Source organism: Phytophthora sojae, assembly GCF_000149755.1.
Source record: "Phytophthora sojae unplaced genomic scaffold PHYSOscaffold_23, whole genome shotgun sequence".
In the NCBI taxonomy this organism is placed as follows: domain Eukaryota; phylum Oomycota; class Peronosporomycetes; order Peronosporales; family Peronosporaceae; genus Phytophthora; species Phytophthora sojae.
Window position 1 is genome coordinate 83,667 of NW_009258137.1, and position 19,370 is coordinate 103,036.

At 55.3% G+C, this 19,370-nt stretch overlaps 5 protein-coding genes and 1 non-coding gene across 6 annotated transcripts; 3 read left to right on the forward strand and 3 right to left on the reverse strand.

Moving 5' to 3' along the window:
• Nucleotides 1-758: 758 nt before the first annotated feature.
• On the forward strand, nt 759-1,589 carry PHYSODRAFT_566669 (hypothetical protein; the record flags this gene model as incomplete). Its single annotated transcript, XM_009541399.1, has 1 exon — nt 759-1,589. One exon carries the CDS (start codon nt 759-761, stop codon nt 1,587-1,589), a length of 831 nt encoding a protein of 276 aa, XP_009539694.1.
• Nucleotides 1,590-2,175: 586 nt separating this feature from the next.
• Nucleotides 2,176-6,367, forward strand: PHYSODRAFT_535373 (hypothetical protein; the record flags this gene model as incomplete). The annotated part of the gene is made up of 10 exons (XM_009541400.1): nt 2,176-2,360; nt 2,424-2,546; nt 2,630-2,906; nt 2,991-3,106; nt 3,188-3,308; nt 3,373-3,754; nt 3,828-4,011; nt 4,092-5,035; nt 5,216-6,135; nt 6,245-6,367. The coding sequence occupies 10 exons, from the start codon at nt 2,176-2,178 to the stop codon at nt 6,365-6,367; spliced, it is 3,375 nt and encodes a 1,124-aa protein (XP_009539695.1).
• Nucleotides 6,368-6,375: 8 nt separating this feature from the next.
• On the reverse strand, nt 6,376-8,292 carry PHYSODRAFT_566672 (hypothetical protein). Its single transcript, XM_009541401.1, has 7 exons — nt 7,804-8,292; nt 7,635-7,735; nt 7,476-7,557; nt 7,210-7,386; nt 6,927-7,141; nt 6,583-6,845; nt 6,376-6,489 (listed from the first exon to the last, which is right to left on the reverse strand). Exons 1-7 carry the CDS (start codon nt 8,281-8,283, stop codon nt 6,398-6,400), a joined length of 1,410 nt encoding a protein of 469 aa, XP_009539696.1. The 5' UTR covers nt 8,284-8,292; the 3' UTR covers nt 6,376-6,397.
• Nucleotides 8,293-9,330: 1,038 nt separating this feature from the next.
• PHYSODRAFT_342935 (hypothetical protein) lies at nt 9,331-10,197 on the forward strand (the record flags this gene model as incomplete). Its single annotated transcript, XM_009541402.1, has 1 exon — nt 9,331-10,197. The coding sequence occupies one exon, from the start codon at nt 9,331-9,333 to the stop codon at nt 10,195-10,197; it is 867 nt and encodes a 288-aa protein (XP_009539697.1).
• A 5,671-nt stretch (nt 10,198-15,868) lies between these two features.
• Nucleotides 15,869-15,940, reverse strand: PHYSODRAFT_t1633. The gene has a single exon. It is a non-coding gene; the product is annotated as a tRNA-Asp (tRNA).
• Nucleotides 15,941-18,886: 2,946 nt separating this feature from the next.
• On the reverse strand, nt 18,887-19,333 carry PHYSODRAFT_535505 (hypothetical protein; the record flags this gene model as incomplete). Its single annotated transcript, XM_009541403.1, has 1 exon — nt 18,887-19,333. The coding sequence occupies one exon, from the start codon at nt 19,331-19,333 to the stop codon at nt 18,887-18,889; it is 447 nt and encodes a 148-aa protein (XP_009539698.1).
• Between the last annotated feature and the right edge of the window lie 37 nt (nt 19,334-19,370).

Genomic DNA, 19,370 nt, shown 5'->3' on the forward strand with positions numbered 1-19,370 from the left:
ATGTGAGAAAGGCAACTTGCCGTCAACTCTTCCCCGTCGACTTGCCTTGCACACACGACACGGAGCAACCAAACAGCATGAGTTCTTGCAGCAAGCACCGATGATAAAGAATTACCTTAAGTTTTATATTATCGTTTGAATACGGAGTCTCTTTAACTACCGGTAGTTCAAACATTGTTTCTGCTGCCATGACACGGCGCTGGGTTACCTCCCTCACCCTTCATGCTCACATCTGAAGCTGCGCCCCTCGTTCCTGACCCCTATACTACCGCGCGGACTTGTCGAATGCTACTTGCGTTGCGTCAATAAAAGGCTTACTTCTGCAATGAGCCCTGCGAAGAGCTCGTTGTGCCGTTTGTCGCCCCTGGTCGCCGTGCTGTCCGCCAACTTTAATAGCAGCTCTACCAACTCGGGTTAGCTAGATGACAACATTCGAGGGAGCCGCAACGTCACGCTTGCAGTTCAAGCGAGTGAGACCTTGGTCTGCTTTGGCGGCAGCACCGATTTGGTTTGTGAATCATGCTGGGACTACCGGATAAGCCGTCGAGCATTATATATTACAGATCCATATTTTTGATTGGTCCTTACTATCGGGAAAACTATTGTCCGGATATCCCAGCGTAGTAAATTTATTACAGGTTTTATTCGCCGTGTTTTTTTCTCCGCCGCGTCGATTTCCATCTTCGGCTTCGGTCGAAAAGCCACGAAAAGAAAAGCTCACACATAAGAAGCAAGAGAAGACAGACAGACAGACAGGCATGGCGTCCACCGACCCGCAGGAGCTGGAGAAGCTGCAGGAGCAGATCCACAAGGGCACGGAGGAGACCAAGACGTACCTGGCCTCGCTCAAGGCCAAGCTGGCCGAGTACGACGCGCAATACAGCGTCTCGGAGACGGCCTCGTCCTACCTGCAGGCGGCCCTCGAGCGCGCGCACTCGTCCGTGGACGAGCTCAAGGAGCTGGGCGAGTCGCTCAAGGAAAAGTCCAAGAGCACGTCGGCCCCCGTCGTGGACGCGGCCAAGGCCTCGTTCAGTAAGGTGCAGGCGGCGCTCGACGGCCTCAAGGAGCGCGGCCGCAGCTACGACGACCAGTTCCGCGCCAGCGTCACGAGCTCCGTGGACTCGGTGCGTGGCGGCGTGTCGTCGGCCACGAGCTCCGTGTCCACGTCCATCGAGCACATCGTGGTGGCCACGCGCGAGCGCAGCACCTCGAGCTTCGAGCAGCTCAAGGAGACGCTCTTCAGCGCGGGCTACGGCGCCTACGTGGTGGCCGGCGGCGTCGTGGGCAAGGCCGAGGAGCTGGACGGCCGCTACGGCGTCGTGGGCACCGTTTCGGGCGTCGTGGGGGCCGTGGCCGGCAAGGTCTCGGACCTGGACCGCGCGCTCGGCGTGTCGGCCACGGCCATGAAGGTGGACGAGAAGGTGACGGGCGGCCTGAGCACGGACCTCGTGAACCTCGGCGTGGGGCTCGTCAACAGCTCGGTCGAGTACGTGACTGGCGCGCTGCAGCAGGCCAAGATGGCGGCTACCGAGGAGTCCAAGGAGAAGGCCCCCAAGACGGTCGAGGAAGCGGCGCCCAAAACGGTCTGAATCAACCAGCGGTAGTCTCCGCGCCCGTAGTCATGATGCAGGGTCACTAAATATATTTGAGTTGCAATCCTGATAAGCTTAACTGCCTCCGCTGTGAATTGCGCGTAGGCGTGTGGTCGCTGCTCCCGAATTCCAAGCATGGCACTTCCTCTAGACTGTATAAGAGATTAATTAGAATCTGGCGACGGTGTCACTTGGACTGCAGGACCACGTCGTGTTGCTGGCTGCACGTGCCAAGAATTGAAAAGGTTTTGGTCGCTTCAACCGCCGAGCTAAAATTGGGGGACATGCGTCCAGCGATAGAATTCGTGTACACCTACCTGTAACGCAGCAAGTTGCTGCACTGTGGGGGCCTTCGAGCGACTGCGGCGGTAGTCGACGTCCGTTCAGTGTTTGCTGCGCTGATTGATCCTGGCGTGTAGCAGTCGAGATTTCTCGCCCCCTGCCTCGTGATTCCTTGTCGCGATCGAAGGGGCTGGTCGTCCTAGCGCATGTTCCCACTGCTTCAGCTTTCTCTTGGCCCCAGAGGAGGAAGAAGAGCCGAGCCGCGAGCGTCGTCCCGATACAGCCGTCGATGCGGGTCGCAATGCACGAGCCTACTCACAAATGGAAGCGGCCGGTAGGGCAAGATCTGCTGCGGCGATCGGCCAAGCGCATGCGACGGAGTATCAAGCGGAGGATGAAGGGCGAGAGCAGACGCCAGTGGATCGAGAGGAATTTACACGACTCGGAAGTCGGAATCGTGCTGGATGTAATACAGTGTCTGCTAAGGTAAGCGCGGCCGGCAGCGGCGAATAGTGACGTCTGCGGAATACTAACCCCTCGGTGGTGCAGCTCTACAATGGTCATCGCCATGACGCAGTTAAACTGGAAACACCCCGATACGAATTTTACTACCGAATACCTCGTAATCGACACACTTAACCTGGTGGCGACACTGGCCAACCTTGGCCTCAGGTACGCGGCAGCTCAAGTATTTTTTATCTAAGATTTTTTTGGTCGGGGTCTGATGTATTCATGAACTGTTTGGGCCGTCGTAGATTTTATTCAGCCAGCAACCGCAAGAGTTTTCTGCTTCACTGGTTATCTGTCGTAGAGATTATCTGCGTGCTGCCACTTCTGGTGGAATTTATCACGGGGTCGACGGGCACAGGACCCAACACGTACGCGTTCCGGTTGCTGATGATGCTTCGGGTGATGCGGTTACTGCAGTTTTATCGTCTTTTGAGGCTGGCAAAATCAGCCAAGCTCCGTCAAGGTCTGCTGATCTGCCTTACAACGTCGTGTATCATCATCTGCGGGGCTCTCTTCATGCAGGTAAAGTGATATGTGTACTATGTTTTTGGTACGGCTCAAGTATTCGCGAAAAAAATCATGCTCATTCTGGCTTGTTTCCTCTAGACCATCGAATACTGCGACCCAGCGTACAAGGGCACACAAGTTTCAGGAGAAAATTGCCAAGACATGACGTTCCTAGACGCCATTTACTTTGTCTGCATCACGATCGCAACCGTTGGGTACGAAAGTATATCAGTCGAAAATCAATGACCCGAGAACATGGTGAAAAGCTAAAATGATAATGTTTGTTGCCTGTGCAGGTTTGGAGATGTCGCGCCAAAATCCAGTATCGGCAAAGCGTTCGATGTCGGGCTCATCTTTTTCGCCGGCGTACTAATCCCTCTCCAAATTAGCGGCTATTCCTACATTCTCAGCCGGGAGGTGAGCAGTTTGTGTTCGCATCAAAGCCCTTGTTGATTCTAATATTTCCCCCCGTAAAACGTAGACGGCTTTTGATAAGAAATACGTGCCAGACAAGAGTACCCAGCACGTGCTGCTCTGTGGCGAAGTGGAGAATGGAGCCTTACTATTTTTTCTACACAACTGGCTACACAAGGATGAGGAACGTCGAACACGCCGAAAAGTTGTCATCCTCGCACCCACTTTACCATCCAACGACTTGCGACGAGTTCTCCTCCACCCGGAGTACGAGCAGCGAGTGATTTACCTTCAGGGCTCAGCAATGGTAGCGGCAGATCTTCAACGCGCCGCAGCTCCGTCGGCTGAATTTTGCTTCGTCATGGTGAAGAAGCACAGCGAGACACTGGATCAGAATGATACGGCAGCCAACCTGATCACGTGCTCAGTGCGCAAGAACAACCGGCATGGTAAAAAGCTACTTTTACGATTCACTTGACATGTGAGTTTGATTCGATCTAACAATGTTTTTTTATCTTTCAGCACCACTGCACGTCCAAGTGTCGAGGTTTGACAACACTCGACACTTCCACATTTCGGGGGCCACAGCGGTGATATGCCTGGAGCAGTTGAAATTGGCATTTTTCGGCAAATGCCTTTGGATTCGAGGGCTGAATCCGTTTCTAGGGAACCTCATTCAAAAGTTCAGCCACGCAGAAGAGTGCAGGTACGACAGAGACACTTCAGGGTCTCAAGGCTACGCGTTTGTGCTCACTCCACGGTTTGTGTTTGATTTTGATGTGTCAGGGGGTACTGGCTGTCGGACTATCTCTCTGGTTGCGAGCAAAAGATCTGCGAAGCTGCACTTCCCCCATTTCTCCTGAACATGTCCTCGTACCGCTCTCTCGCTGTGTTGCTGTACCGTGAATTCGGTGTTCCTGTTATTGGGCTGCGAACGCTGGAAGATACCACCGCCGTCTACCCAATTGACGACGAGCTGTCCGACGCGAACTTCTTGAGCATCTTTTTCATCGGCCGGGGCAACGACATCGCCAGCAAGATCGAGAAGTTGACTCCGGCCGTGTTCGCGCGGTACCCCGACATCGCTCCCGCGTCTTTCGGCGTCGGGGACAGTCGCAACATCCGAACCATGGCCACTATACTCACGGCCGCAATCGAGCACAAAATGCCCTTCGGCCGCCGCGTGTCGATGGGTTTTGGCCGCGATCGTCGAACCAGCTCGACCCCAGAGAAGACGGTGGCGAGGACGCGCTCGAGGCGGATCCTGTCTACGAAGAGCTTCCGCATGAGCATGTTCTCCACCCACAACTTGGAGAAGGTGGCGCCAGTGGATCGAGAGGACGACCAGCAGTCTGAGCCTGTGTACGCGGATGAAGCCAACCCCGTGCACAACTCCACCGAGGAAAATCGCCTGGATGCCCGGCGCTTCTCGAGGATGCAGACGGAGCTGAGCCAGCTCACAATGGACCAGAATTACTCGTTGGGTAACCCCGTGGACCCGCCTGAAGTTCCCGACCACAAACCTCCCAAGCCTGTCGTCCCCGTCATCGCGCTAACTCCCGCTGAGCTCGTGAAAAAGGCAACGGCTGCACCCAGTGGCCGCTCGAAGGACCCGATCGTCAAGCCCTTGTCAAGTCGAATGCCGCTGAGCGCCAGAAGCGCCAGAAGCGCCAGGGAGCGCAGTACGCACAGCATCACGGAGCAGTCAAGCGACAAAACCCTGACTGCGAGTCAAACTTCCGGTCAAACGCCAGTCCCGACGCCAAGCCCCAGCACTTTGGACTTGGCTGTACACGAGCCTCGAAGATCTGTGACGGAGGAGCCGTCAGCTTGTGGCGACGACCTCCTCGGTCCTTCATTCCCTGGCCCACAATTCGTCGACCTAGTGGCAGCTCAGCAACTCGCTCAAGCCGAAGACGACAACCACCCATCGAGTTGGGAGCCCGCCCCCCTCACGCGGCCTTCGGTAGCAGCCAGCGGGAACCTCCGGACGCGCATCCGCCACTTGTCGCTGTGTTTCCGTCGAGACCCGCCGCCGATAACGCTGAGGGACCACTTCGTGGTCTGTGGCTTACCGAGCAACTACGAGGACTTTCTCGCCAACCTGTCGGACTTCAACGAGCAAGTGGCGGGCATCGTGTTCATCACGCAGCGAAATGTGACGGAGAAGGACCTCATGGCGCACCAGCTGCACGAGCGTCTCTACTTCGTCCGAGGCTCCCCCCTCAGCATGCACGTCTTCCATACGTCTCGGATGTTCCACGCGCGCAGCATCTTGATCATGTCGTACTGCGGAATGGAGAGAACTGGCAGCATGGACGTCGAGGCGAACGACCAGGGGAACACGGACGAGAATATGGCCGACGTGGACGCTATCACCACCCACCGCTTCATCAGCGAGGCGCTGCAGAACGAGCTGTCTCGACTGCAGATCAACGGCATCAACGAGACGAGGCCCATGCCCTTTATCGTCGCCGAGATGATTCGCCCGAGCAACGTCAAGTTCCTCATCGACCGAAGCGGGTCCTTGTACGACGAAAACGCGGCAGCTAACGAGTCTCGCCAACGCGATCTGCTCAAGGAGGTCAAGTTCATTGACAGCTCGTTCTTCAGCCCGCTCTACACGTCGGGGCACATTTACTTCTCCAACTTCATGGACGCGCTCATGGGATCGTGCTCCAACCAGCAGCTCATGATCGAGATGGTGACGCAGCTCGTGATCAGCGGGAACATGAGCATGAAAATGCCGAACCGAGTGCAGAGATCGCGCCATCGCCTGACGCAGATTCCAGCGCCGGAGAGGTATTACTTCCGTCCTTACGCTCTGCTGGTGGAAGGGCTGCTTCACCACGAGGTACAAAGATGGTTATCCATTGTGCAACTGCGTCGCTGTTGCGTTCATCTTCTTACCTGCTGCTTGTCGCCTTTTTGTCTTACAGAGTATCATGACGCTGGGCATTTATCGCAGTGCTAGCACCCGCACGTCCCCGCAGCATGTTCTCACCAACCCACCAGGGGACGAACTCGTCACCCCGCAGGATCTGCTGTTTGTAATCAAGTGAGCGTGGGTCATTCTACCAACGGAGTGTGGATTAAAGTGTTATGGTGCAGAATTCCTGCCGGTCGACGACGATGAGAGCATCTCCGGAGGGGGCCCATTGAAGACCTAGCGCCTGGAAAGCCTCTGCGCTCGTGATAAATGACGAACAAACATCAATTTCCGTCAACCATCAGCTAGCAGCAAGCTACTAGACAAGGGAAGAACAGCGAACCGTACCGTTGGGAATATCGACCCAGGAGATCCCCTCGGGAGTCCAGAGGTGCACCCGATTCTGTCCTGATGTGATCGCAAGGCGGTTTTTCACCGGGTCCCATCGCAAGCTTCGGACACTTTCCAGTAGTGAGACGACCGAGTGCAGTGTCAGACTTTCTGTTCGCCAGATCCACACGTTGTACGGCATTTGGTCACTCCTAGTAGCGATAAACGCCGAGTCGGCACTCCACATCATGCGGCTGATACCAATCTTAGGATTCTCCGTCCTAAAAGGCAAAGAGTCAATGTGCAAATGTTAGATTTGATTCGTCACTACAGGCATGGCAATGATGCAGAGAGTGACCTACAGTGGATCAGAAGAGAGCGTCCGGACGGAAAACGGCGGCTCCCGCGTCACGAAACAAATATCGCGTGCCTTCTTACCGCCTGCAGCTTGCGCTGCTGTAGACGCCGCTTGCAACGAGTTGGACAGGAGCGAGGAACCCCGCTGGGACACTGTGACGCGCTTGCCTTGCGGTCGGTCCATAACATTGGCGTCCGCGAAGTTCTCTTCGTATTCAACCTGCCCAGCAAAAAACGATCAGCAACCAATCCCCCCACATTCCACCCCCTTCGAGTTCAAGCACCCACCGCTGCCTGATTTGTGTGGGAGCTCGTGACAGCGATGCTTTCATGGTCGAAATCCGCAACGGGCTTCCAGTTGATGTGGCTCAGCACTCGGAGATGCTCATCGTAGCTGCCGAGCGCGAGGAATTGTCCAGACGCGGACCAGCTCATGGCTTTTAGGCCCAGCGCATTCTCGTATGCCTAAGGATTCCGCAGGGCACACGAATAAAGTAGCGAAGTTCAGAGGCAGATCTGAAAAAATAATGGCTACGTATTTCCGTCCGTCATACCTGGTACTTTGCCAGTAGCGTGCCGTCCGGTGAGTAGAGCAGCACTCTGAACTCCAAGTGCGTATCCCGAACGGCGATAGTCCTGCAAAACACGAAAGTCTCGATCAAACCGACATCCGACACCTCTCGACATCCGACACCAGCAGCACGTTGGCGTACGCGTCGTCGGGTGACCACGCAACCTCCGCGCAGTCGTAGCTCTCGATCGAGAAATGCGCCGTCAACTCCCAGCTCTCGCAGCTGTAGATGCCAATGAAGTCCTGGACGCACACAACAAGAACGTAACGTAATATTCAAATGAAAAGGCCGGCCTCCCTCTATCCTCTACCTTGCAGTCGTGCCGCTCTGCGACCGCCAGGAATTCCCCATTAGCCGAGAAGCTCAGTCCCTCCGCCGCCAGCTTGGGGCTGCGGATCGTGCACCGGGCCGTCGGGTCCTCCAGGGACCACACGGTCGCGTGCAGCTGGAAGTCGGACACCGTCACGACGTGGCGCGCGTCGGGCGTCCACCGGACGAAGACGAGCCCCGCGACCCCCTCCGAGATCCGGCAGCTCCAGGACGCGTCCTGCACCGACCAGAGCTGCACCACCGCGCGCTTGTACGCGGCCGTCAGCACCAGCTGCGAGTCGTCCGACCAGGCCACGGCCTGCACCACGTCCGCCGCCGAGTAGCGCTGCACCAGCTGCAGCGACTGCGCGTCGCGGATGGCCAGGCGGTTGCCGCTGGCCGACGCCACGTACCGACCGCACGGCGACCAGCGCACGAGCCCCTGCGAGACCCGCATCGGCGCCGACACCGCCGCCTCCATAACCCGGATTGAACCAAATTGGGTTTGTGAGACTTGGGTTTTAAATTCAGGGTGGAATAACTGCACTACTACTAATAATAATATTACGTCTACTACTACGACAGCAATATCAATATTACTAAAATACTAAAAATGGAAAATTTCATATAATAGTACAGTTTTATATTACTACTAACCAGATAAACTATATTCATGACTATACTAACCAAAGTAGTACTTTACAACAGGTCTCGAGATGTAGTAGTATATCAGTCATTCCGTTGCTTCCGGTACCAGGTGAAAGCGTCAGAAGTTATCAATACAATGCCGGGCCTGACAGATCAATCCGCGAGCGACAAAAATGTGTCGGGACACAAATTGCGCCAAATCCCTTACCAAAACCAGAATAAAACCGGCGAGTAGCGGCTGCGCCGTACACCAGTCACAAATATTCAGGCTAACCCCAGGAAGGCTCTCATCCTTACTGGTGGTTCTGTCCCCCCTTAAGACCTGAGGGTACACTTCGCGTCGCGAAGCTGGGACAGCCCTCTCCCCATTAATTCCAACATGCGTCGGTGGACTTAGTTTACTCAAAGATTATTGATAAGGTGGTGGAGCTGGTTGTTCCTTGAATACTGGAGGGTGCCCTACCAAAAGCAACAAAGTACGAGTTGAGGGTTTCAGTCTGCTATCACAACCGCGTGTTGAAGGGCCCGCTAACGCAATGTTGCACGGCTTGGCTGCTCCTACGGTTTCAGTGGGTCTTCTGGTTTTCAATAGTATGTATGATACTAATTTGATTAGGATACACGGGTAGAAATATAGTAATACAACTACGATTTGCATTTAGCTGATTTTGATAGCACAACTATATTTATTTGTAGTAATATTCATGGTTACTGCTTGATATATCAGTGTATTTATTTAAAGTTGGTGTGATACGATAATATATTACACTTATATAATGTTTCACTATTATTACCCGAGACTTTTAGAACAATATTGGGTGGATTGAGCATTTGGGATAAACCCATTTGACCTGTGGGTTATTTCACAATTCACTTTTCAATGGGGCATGGTCCAAAGTGGCGCCGCGATGAGGACGAGGCATTAGCTGCTGCGTATGCGGCGGAGGTGGAGACGGCGCGGACGGAGGGGAGTGCGACTCTGTGGGATGCCGTGCACGACCAGCTCAAGACAGCGAGAAGTGCACGCGCCTTGCAGAACCGGTGGTTTATCATCGCGAAGGACGTCGCGACGTTCGTCGAGTGCTTGGCAGGCGAGGCGGGGGAGGAGGAGGAGGAGGAGAGTGAGGCCGCTATCGAGAGAGCGCTGGCGACGTTTAGAGAGGTGACAGACCGAGACTTTGAGTTCCTGGGCTGCTGGAGATGCGCCAGGAACTGCCCAAAGTTCTCTTCCACGCAGCAGCAGCAGCAGCAACAACAACAACAACAGGGCCAGAGGCGGAGCGTGTGGACGGCAGTTCAAGCCGAACGGACTGCCAGTAGCAGTAGAGCAGCTGCCGCTCCAACGGAGACTCAACAGCAGACTCGAGTTGCCACGACCAACCTACGTGCTGGCGCGACTGCTACTACTGGTGTTACCATTGCTCCTACCACTGCAAGAGCCACGACCACCACCACCGCTGCAGTCCGAGAGGCCAGGGAGGTTGTCGCCTTAAGGCCGACCCCGTCGCTGGCGCCTTCGCTGTCAATGGACTTGGTGCTGATGCAGCAGCAGCAACAGCTGGCGAGTGAGTTGAAGCGCAAGAACGACCTGCAGGAGGACGAAATGGCCATGAGACTGTTTGGCGAGGAGCGGCAGTCAGAGGAGTCGATAAGGTTCTTTACGTTGCTCAAGAGGAAGAAGCTGCTGCTGCTGGAGAGGGAGGTCGACGAACTGGAGCGGGCTCAGCAACGACGCAGATTGAGCTAGAACTAAACAGGTACAAGCAATCATATACTATTTACGCAGGCGACGTCCACCCCCCTCTCTCTTTGGGCGCGCACTCGAGAGCTGATCGGTCTTACGGCAGTGGGTCTGGCAGGTGGCGCTGGTCGAAGCGATCTCCAGCGATGCGTTTCCTCGGAACAGGCCGATAGACGACTCGGCCGTCCAAACTCGGCTCCGCGCCCGGGTTCGTGGCTGGAATGTACTTAGGGCCTTCCCAGTAGATTCGGCCGCAGCCGACGCAAGCCCAGAACTTGGTGACGGTGTCTGGCACCTTCTTGCGAAGCCGCTCCGACATTCACCTGCGGGCCGAGACGGCGTCGATGGGCGAGAAAGTGTCCGAGTTGCACCGAGCACACCGCGACGAGCGCGAGTCCATCTGGTCCAGCAGCCCGAACTGCAACTTGACTTCTCGGAACTGCTTGTAGCACTCGTCGTCTGACAGCACGAAGCACGCTCCAGCGTCGCGACGGCTGGGGAGGCTCGTGTCTCGAGTCAAGATAATCCGATTCTGCTCGGCAGCGTACGCCAACATGGTGCTCTTGGCGTCTTTGCTTCGAGTGGCTTTGGACGCAGGTCAGGATTCCAGACGACTACATTGACTCCGATAGTGCGCAGCCAACGGCCAACCTGAGTCACCATGGAATCTGCAAGGAACTTGTGCTCGAGGAAGTTTTGCTCCTTCTCGGTAGCGTTGCCAACTCCAATGTGGCTATCATCAGTGCTGGGCCCAGTGACAGAAGAGCTTGGAGGCAATGGACGTGAAGAATCGCGGGAAATCGAGATATCGTCGATCAGTTTGATGCTGATCAGAGCGAAGAAAGCCTTGGCGTCCACCCACATAACCTCCTCCTGGGACCCGGACCCTGCCGCGAGGTATCGAGCGCTGTGAAGTCGCGAGTCGGCGTCGACCTCGATTTGCAGTGGCTGTGCAGATTTTCTGTCTACCCATCGCTTGTGCCCGAACGGCGCCGACTGTACCCGGTAGAAAACCAAACACGTCGCGGCACTCGGACGCAGACGCCAGTCGGACTCGGCGTCGTCCAACGCCGCAGAATCTTGCAAACTGCGCCACGTCGAGCTTGCAACTGGCGTCGATGCACACAACTGACGGCGTATCTGAATATCAGCGATGACAAAACTCGAGGGTTAGAGGGTTTTAGTATAATTAAACGCATTGTACTTTGCTTATACCATCAACAAGAACGCAGATGCTGTTCACCGCAATAAAATCGCCAGTGTCAGTATCGGTCTCGAGCTTCGAGGGGATCTCGTCCATTGGCAAGAACTTCAGCGAGGCATCAACACTCGCCTCAAGCTCGTGCGCTCCGGCTCTTTTTGTTAGAATTCATTTATCGGCAGAATTCAACCTCCACACACCAGCTTATGCATACCTTGTCGAGTGGTTTGCCCAGACTATGCCGGACAGATTGCGATAAGCTAGCGCCGATGGAGCCGCTAGCCAGCTCATTTAGCTACAGAAAGGAAAGCGACGTCAGAGTGATGTCGAAGCTGGAGAAGAAACAATGACTCACATCGCAAAACGGATGAATTGTGGTAAATGCCTGACGCTCCGGAAATGTTTGGTGCAGAACTAGAACAGAACGTAAATCAGCAGAACAGTGGGCTTAAGTATCGGTCTCACGCGTACGCACCTTTCAGGTCCGAAGCTAAGTTGAAGCCCAATTTGAGCCACCGAGGTGATGTGAACAGCTGTAGGAGGAAGCTGCCAAACAAGAATTGGTTGTCCTGCACGAAATTAACACGAAATGGTTAAAGAAATCGTCAGGCAGTTCCTTAAGGTTGAACACTGCATCACGCCGACTTACATGGAGAGCTAGCAGGTCGATAATGAACACTCGGTCCGACGAAGCTATTTGCAGGATACTGGCCACTGCTGTCGTTGATTTTGATCGCGAGGTGATTGGCCTCCACTCCACGTCCAGGCCCACCGCTACTGTGGAATCGAGTTCTTCTTCAACTTGCAGAGGAGATTGATAGACGTAAGACCCGAAAAAATAATGCATTGCATCTCTCACCGCATCCTCCACATCGCAGAAGACAATGTTATCGTCCGCCACTGTTAGAGCGAGGTACTCTCCGTCTTCGAGGTCATGTTGGCTCGGATATTCGGATTTTCCAGCTTCTTGGTGACTCTGAAGAATATGCAAGATGTCGGCTTCAACGCCCCCAGCCACCATTTTCTTGACGAGCTGATCTGCATGGACCAACTCCTCGGCAGCGACCATGTGCTTTAGAAGTACCTTTTGAAGGGTGGGGTCATGGCCGACGAAAGTAAGTGCAAGCTGCCAACGCTGAGCTTCAATAAGCCGCATGAGGCCGTCGCGGCTGTAAAGTATATCTGTCAACACCAATTGTTAGTTCCTCTCAGTGAGTGCAGATCGGAAAAACTACGCCCATACTTACCAATATCTGGATACTGCTACTGGAGCTTAAAGGTTGACACAAACCTATGCGCCTAAGCAACGAACAGCAACGAGTGAATTCTTGAGTAGTGACTTCCCAGCCATTCTTATCTACGTACACGCTTAAAGTCAGGGACATTGATGGTTTCGTCGATTAAAGCCCTGGCCAGAGCTGATCCACACAAGTCAGCACAACATTAGGGGGGGGGGTAAGTACCATCATCGTACCCGTGTCGCCATCCTGCTCGAACGTCCGAACTAGCAACTCTGCCGAGGTCCAGTCTTTCGTGGTCACCATTCTCGCTACGATGGTCTCGAACGGCCAGTTCACGCCGCAAAACGTTTCACACAGCTTGATAAGCGCTGCGTGGCTTTTTGAAGCAAGAAGCCGCTCCATTGCATTGTGGACGAGACCGAGGTCAACGTCCGTGATTTGGAACAGTCCCACCAGCTCCACAAGCAGCTTTTGGTCCTACAATGCATACCGAAAGTTGTCACAGCATCAGCATGCAACCAGAATACTAATAGGTAGTGAGAGAAAAGATGAGCGGGGATTCGTACAATAGTCGAGTCTTGGCTTAGGCCCTCCATGCAAAACACCCGTAGCCCCTTGTTGCTCCTTCCTTGTAGTCGACACAGTTCTTGTTGTTTGCCGCTCAAGTCTCCGCTGAGTCTGATTTACATAAAACGGAGCTCCTACAAGATAGATAAGTCCGATTTAGCTATATCTGACCTGAGTTAGAAGCAAACTCCTATTTATCTCTCCAAACATCTAAGACAGAGATCTGTACGTGTGTCCGCCGTAAGTCCGTGTGAAGCCCGTGACAACATAATAAGGTGGTCCACATAATCGTACCTAGGCTGCCAAGCGAAGCGGCCCCGTCGCCGAAGGCGACCCCCCAATACGATATTGCGGGGCCGCAGGACCCGCCCCAGCCTCGGTATTTCTAACCTAACATAGCGAGTAGTGCAGCGAGCCGACGAGGCGAGCGGAACGGGTGCATAACAACTAACAAAAATATAAATTCTATCCGCCGCGTAGCGGCGGCGCTCGGCTAGTATACAATCAAGTCCAAGTTGTTTATCTTTTATAGGGGTGAGCTATTCAGCTTTCGCTTCTCTATTTAACCCCAGTCGCCCCTCATGCTATAACAAACGGGAGGGCAAAGTCGGTTTTAAATGAATTCAGTATAGTGTATCAAAAATGTTGTCCTAGACGGACCGCTAGGACAAAAATATGGTACACTATACTTTACTTCAGTGAATTTCGGATTTGTCCTAGCATTTTTCCGGTTTATCCCAGCAAAGTTCCCAACTGGGGTTTAGACTCGGTTATATTACGGTGATTGTCGTCGAAACGTAGGCGATATCTCGCACTTTGTATGAACTCATAGGAAAATCGGCGGTGTTTTCGTCAAAAATATTAATGGCACGCTCAGCTGGTCACTGCTTTATTTTATGCACGACCTGAAAATGCACAATGAATTGACTTTCGTAGCGAGCGATTCCTACGATAAAACAGCGCACGCGATTGGCCTAATAATGCAACAGTGTTAATCACCTATATGTACAGCTAGACCTGGCCCAGTCCACCTGGGCCTTCCAACTGCTCCTAGTAACTCAGTAGCTTCAAAGGCACCTCAGTGATGGGTCCTGACCACGTCAAAAGGCATCAGCAGTTCCGGGCTTCTGCCGCGCCCGACGACACAAGCCCCGATGTGCCCCAGGAGCAGCAGCAAGGGCTGAAGGTAGCTGTGTTGCGAATATGTAGGAATTCCCTCGGTTGGTTGCTAGGTAATGTGTATATTGCAATGGCCTTTTGGCCCGTGATGGTAGTGCCGGAGGCCTGGCAGTGGGAGTGCCGGGGGCCTTCTCACACTTCGTGAAATTGTCCTAATGACATACTAATATGAGTACGGCAACACTGTAAGTATAAATACGGGTGAGAAGCAGTCATTGCTGCCTATACAACACTCTTGCTACTAGGGAGTTCCTGCCTGCGGGAAGCTGCGCTACGAAGCGGCAGCATCATGATGGCGGCTCGCGGCGGGCGCAGGTGCCGAACCGCAGTCGCGGCGACCTCGGTAGCGGCTGGATCTCGGCAACCCTGGTAGCAGTGGTTAGTGGCCATTAGAGTGCATGTCGTTTAGGAGTGTAGGGCTACACTACTTTACAGTTTTGCAAGGAATCTATGTACGACTTGATCGATGCTGATCGTGGTCACGATACTTTGGTGATGTTTTGTAAGTCAAAGGTTGAGAATGAGAATACCGAGTCTGTGCTTGGCACGGGATGTGTCACTCGCCCCTTTCGAATTGGCTTGACAAGCATGGAACTGTTGAAGTACTACTTGAGTATCCAGCAAGATCCTGGTTTAAGAACGTTGTTGCATCGGGACAACACTCACGCCATTTGAAGCAGAACTATTCAGTATTTGTACATGGTATTTCAGATCGAAGTGGTGGATTCCACCCCATTATATACTGCTGTACCTCCCAGCGCACAGGAGTTGACACTTTGTGGCGCCTAGCCTTTCAAAAAACACGTGGTCCTTCTGGACTTTCGCGTCGTGTTTTCTCCTAGTTTTGTCATGACGGATGCAGATGAAGCGCAATACAAGGCGTGCGCGAGCGAGCTACCCGACACCGGCGTTTTAATGTGCTGGTTCCCTGTCGCTCTGAATGTGATTAAACAGGATGCAAAACTTGATGGGGTGTCGATCCAGCTGACCTTTTGTAATTTATACGATTGACACGTTGCCGCTAACGAGACAGCTTATCTTCGGAAGCGTACTTTTGTCATCGCGTCTTGGGAGGGTCAGGCCGATTGCGCCCGCACATTGGGCGTGTCACCGATCCAGTGATTCACATATGGATGCTAAACCTAGTGTTTTCGTGCTAGTAAGATTACCACTCACCGTCGGGATATGCCGATACAAATAACTAGGTCAAGCATAATCCCCACACGCTCAGTCGAATGGCAACGCCCAGGCACGCTCCACACAGACCCTGCTACCGCCCAGCGAGCGCCACACCGCGTCCGAACACTCCCGCAGAAACCATCGCCGACGATGCTCCTAGGGTCCCCGGTCGATTCCCACCGGTTGTGCTGACCGCGACAAGCGCGCCCAGGACCAAAGCAGGGTCCAGGACGGCTGGGCAGCTGCGCGAAGTGTGCAACGGGCGCAAAGGAGCAAGCAGAGCGAGTGGAGCAGGTGGCAGCAAAAGAAGCTTCCCGTCCGGGAATTGAACCCGGGTCACCCGCGTGACAGGCGGGTATACTAACCACTATACTAACGAGAATTCGTACAAAGAACAACACCCTCACCGCGTTGCAACCAAAAACAACCATTTACAACAACAAAACACCTCACACACACACTACCACACATCGGACCGCTCACAGACCGCCCCCGCCACGCCGACATCGCTCGCACGGGCCGACAGCGTTCGTACGGAATGTGGAGTAGCGCCCTCGCAGAAATCTCGCACAAACTCGGCGCGTTTGGATAGCGGTCGCGCCGAACAAATTATTCCCGGTTGTTGGAGTAGCGTATCTTCGAAATACAGGCCCAAGTCTTCGCAGGCGGCTTCGGAGTTGGGGGGGGGTTCTTGTGTTGACGCTTGTTCCTTGTCGTAGGGCGTCGAGCCTTGGGCGTGCGGCGTTATCGGGCCGGCGTTTCCTCGGCGTTCCCGTCGGGCGTGCGGCGTTATCGGGCCGGCGTTTCCTGGGGCTTGTGTGGCGTTATCGGGCCTACAGGGGGTCTTGTACACGGCGGTTATCAGGCCAGTGCGGTCCTTCGCCTAGGCAGCGCGTTATCGGGCGCCCACCTAAACGGTATACGTTTAACGTGCCTTTGTTCCAGCACGGGTCTGTGGGGGGTGAGCACCCGAACCAGCAAACGACGGGGGGGGGCGCGATATCGAGGCGGCTCTACTTGCCGGCGCTTGGTGGTTCCCCTGGAACCTCGGAGAAGACGGGAGGTCTTTGTGGTTCAGAGAAATTTCGGGACTGAGTCCTTACCCTATCCTATGTCCTTGCTACTGGCTACTCCGTACTACTGCTTGCTAAGCCTATCGTTCTGTGCCTATCCCTACTTCTGTCGTGCTTGCACTGCCGTCCTTCAACCTGATTTGCGTGGCGTAATCAAGATCTTACCTCGGCGCGTTTTGGTCGGCCGGGGTTTTGCTCGGCGCGTCTTACTCGGCGCATCTTGCTCGGCGCGTTTTGCTCGGCGGGGTTTAGGGTCGACGCGTTTTGCAGAACCGGGTGCGCTGGTCGACTCGTCGGATGATTACGCGTCGAGTTGGACTCTGTCGCTGTGTCTCGCGGCCGATCACCCGCGTCGACTTTCCGTCGACCTCTGCCGCGTGTCGCCCCCATCAATCGCGTCGCGTTTCATGAACTGCGTCGAGTTCATCATCCGCATCCATCAGCATTCGTCTCAGCGCCTTCTTTCACCGACGCCGACGTGCCCGCTTCCTCGCTGGGCACTACACCACATCCGTCCCGCTGCCACGCACGCGCACTCCCCAGGTGGGTGTGGCGTTGCAGAACCTGCCCCGCGTGTTGGCCGCATCTCGATTCGTCGAATTCTTTGTCGTCTCCGTCCGCTTCGTTGCCATTCAAGCATCATGGTTCGCGCTGAGGACTTCTGCGTCGAGGAGAGCGGGTCCGACACGGGCAACCTCGAGGCTGCGCTGACATCGTCGTCTATGCAAGCAAAGCACATCGGTCTCGCCTCCCTGATCCGTCCGATCAGCTCGCGGTAGCCCAAGCTGCCTCCCCCCGGTCCAATCGCGACTCGGCGCTACCGTGGCGGAATGCGATCAAGCGCAGCAATCCTTCGTAGCTGCAGAGCAGCAACGCGGCGTAGCTTTTGCCGAGCGAGACCGCGCGCATCAAGCCCTGGCGGTCGTCGAGCAAGCGCACGACGCTTCCAGCATCGCGAGGGACCAAGTGCGTCAAGGTTCGGCTCTCCAAAAAGGAGTGCAACACCGCCGTCACTGAGAGAGACCATGTCCGTCGCGCTCGGACGGCGACGCACTACCCTTGTTCGGCATCTCACCGTTATCCGTAATGCGCCCACGCAGAGCCGTGCGGAAGCCGAGTCGGCGCAGCGTTTAACGAGCCGCTGTTAGTAGACCTTCGACGCAATAACGCGTTCCTTGTGACCCACGCCAAAGAACTCCGGCGGGGCGCGACGCGTATCCGCGACTTGGAGGAATCGGCGAGTTTCAGGCCAAGTCTCGCGCAGCTGGGAATACGTCGCGTGTGGGGGTAGCGGCGAGATGCCGCGAGCGCTCAAGTCCACCGTTCCAGCGCTCACGTAATCGAGCTGGAGGACGAGCACATCGTGGCTATCCAGGACCGCGACAAGCATGACGCGGTTTGAGGACGGGTGCTTCGGGAAGCGCGTCGAGGTTGGTAGATGGCGTAGCACGTGCGCGATGGACTTCCAGAACGTCTTGCCGGTGTCGTCACGTCCGTAGGCGGGCACATTGACACCTACGACCTGATCCGTCGACGTGAAGCTTCCGTCGCGGTGGAGATAAACGCTGTGGCTTCCGGAGTCAAGCCGAGCGGCGGCTCCCGCTGCTCCTGTCTCACCTCCACTACGTCGAGTACGGGTGTCAGCGTGCGTTCTGCCGCCCCCCTTTCCGGTCCTGAGGCTAAGACCTCGTTAACCGCGGATACTCATCGGGCTCCGACGCACCGTCCAGGTCCGGCGTCTACTCCGCCGCCAGCTTCAGCGGGTGTCCGCCGACCGCGGTACAGCGGAGCCGAGGAATCAACGCGTCACGGGTGCAGGCCTCCCAGTTCGGTCTCGACTCCATCGTCTTCGCCTTCGTCTCGGCTGCTGCTGTCGATCGAACGCGCCAGGTCACAGCGCAGTTCCAGTCCGAGGCCTCGGACAGCGACGCCCAAGCGCGCCGACCTCAGACCAAGTGGCGACGTCCCTCGTCGCGTTCACTAACATGGACCCCATTGAGGGGCCCTAGTACCACACGTTGTCGTTGCTCGTAGTCGCTGTAGCCGTAACTCCAACACGTAGGCCTTGCTCTTTTCCTTCGTTTCTTTTCACTTCTTCACATCTTTTATGAGACGGCCCTCCGCCATCTCATCTTCAGCAACAGGCTGGTCCTCCACACTTTCCTCATCCAACACCTCGCTCCGGCCATTCCCAGAGTCGAGGCTCTCCGCCTATCCACCTGTCGGCAGCCACCCTGCCAACTTCCACCGCGCCACTACAGGCGCTCACCCACCACGTCCTCGCGCGAAATCGCCGCAAGACGGTAACGACCAGCGTGCTGTCGCGAGAAGTCGCACCGCCACTTTCCGCAGTTGAGATCCAGTTCGTCGGTACAGCCTCTCCAGGTCACGCCGGACTCGCGGCGCGCGCAGCCAGGTCGGGAAGCCCGACCGGCATGCAGCTCCAAGGACTTCTCCCCTTCGGAAGCACCCTCGTCCAGAGCGAGTGTCAGGCTGTGCTCCAGTAAACACGTATCGGTGGAGTCAAACGGTCCGTTCGTTGACACCGCCAAACACGTCGCGGCGTGTGACGGAAACTCTTCAACGGGGTTTTGCTTGGAGGTGCGGAAGTCGAAAGATAGTTGGTAAAGCGAGTTACTCGTCTCGCGACGCGATTCGTTTGGCCTGCCTTGCGCTTTGGTGCACAACCTGACGCGCCGCATCTGCGCACGCGGTCCGATCTGTAGCTTCTTTCGCTTG

Bases quoted from the DNA above. Each gene is read 5' to 3' on its own strand.
- PHYSODRAFT_566672 (XM_009541401.1), bottom strand. From the start codon at position 8,283: ATGGAGGCGGCGGTGTCGGCGCCGATGCGGGTCTCGCAGGGGCTCGTG. The intron at 7,558-7,634 runs GTACGCCAACGT...CGTGTTTTGCAG, and splicing joins GCGTGGTCACCCGACGACGC to GACTATCGCCGTTCGGGATA. The intron at 6,846-6,926 runs GTAGGTCACTCT...TTTGCCTTTTAG, and splicing joins ACGCTCTCTTCTGATCCACT to GACGGAGAATCCTAAGATTG.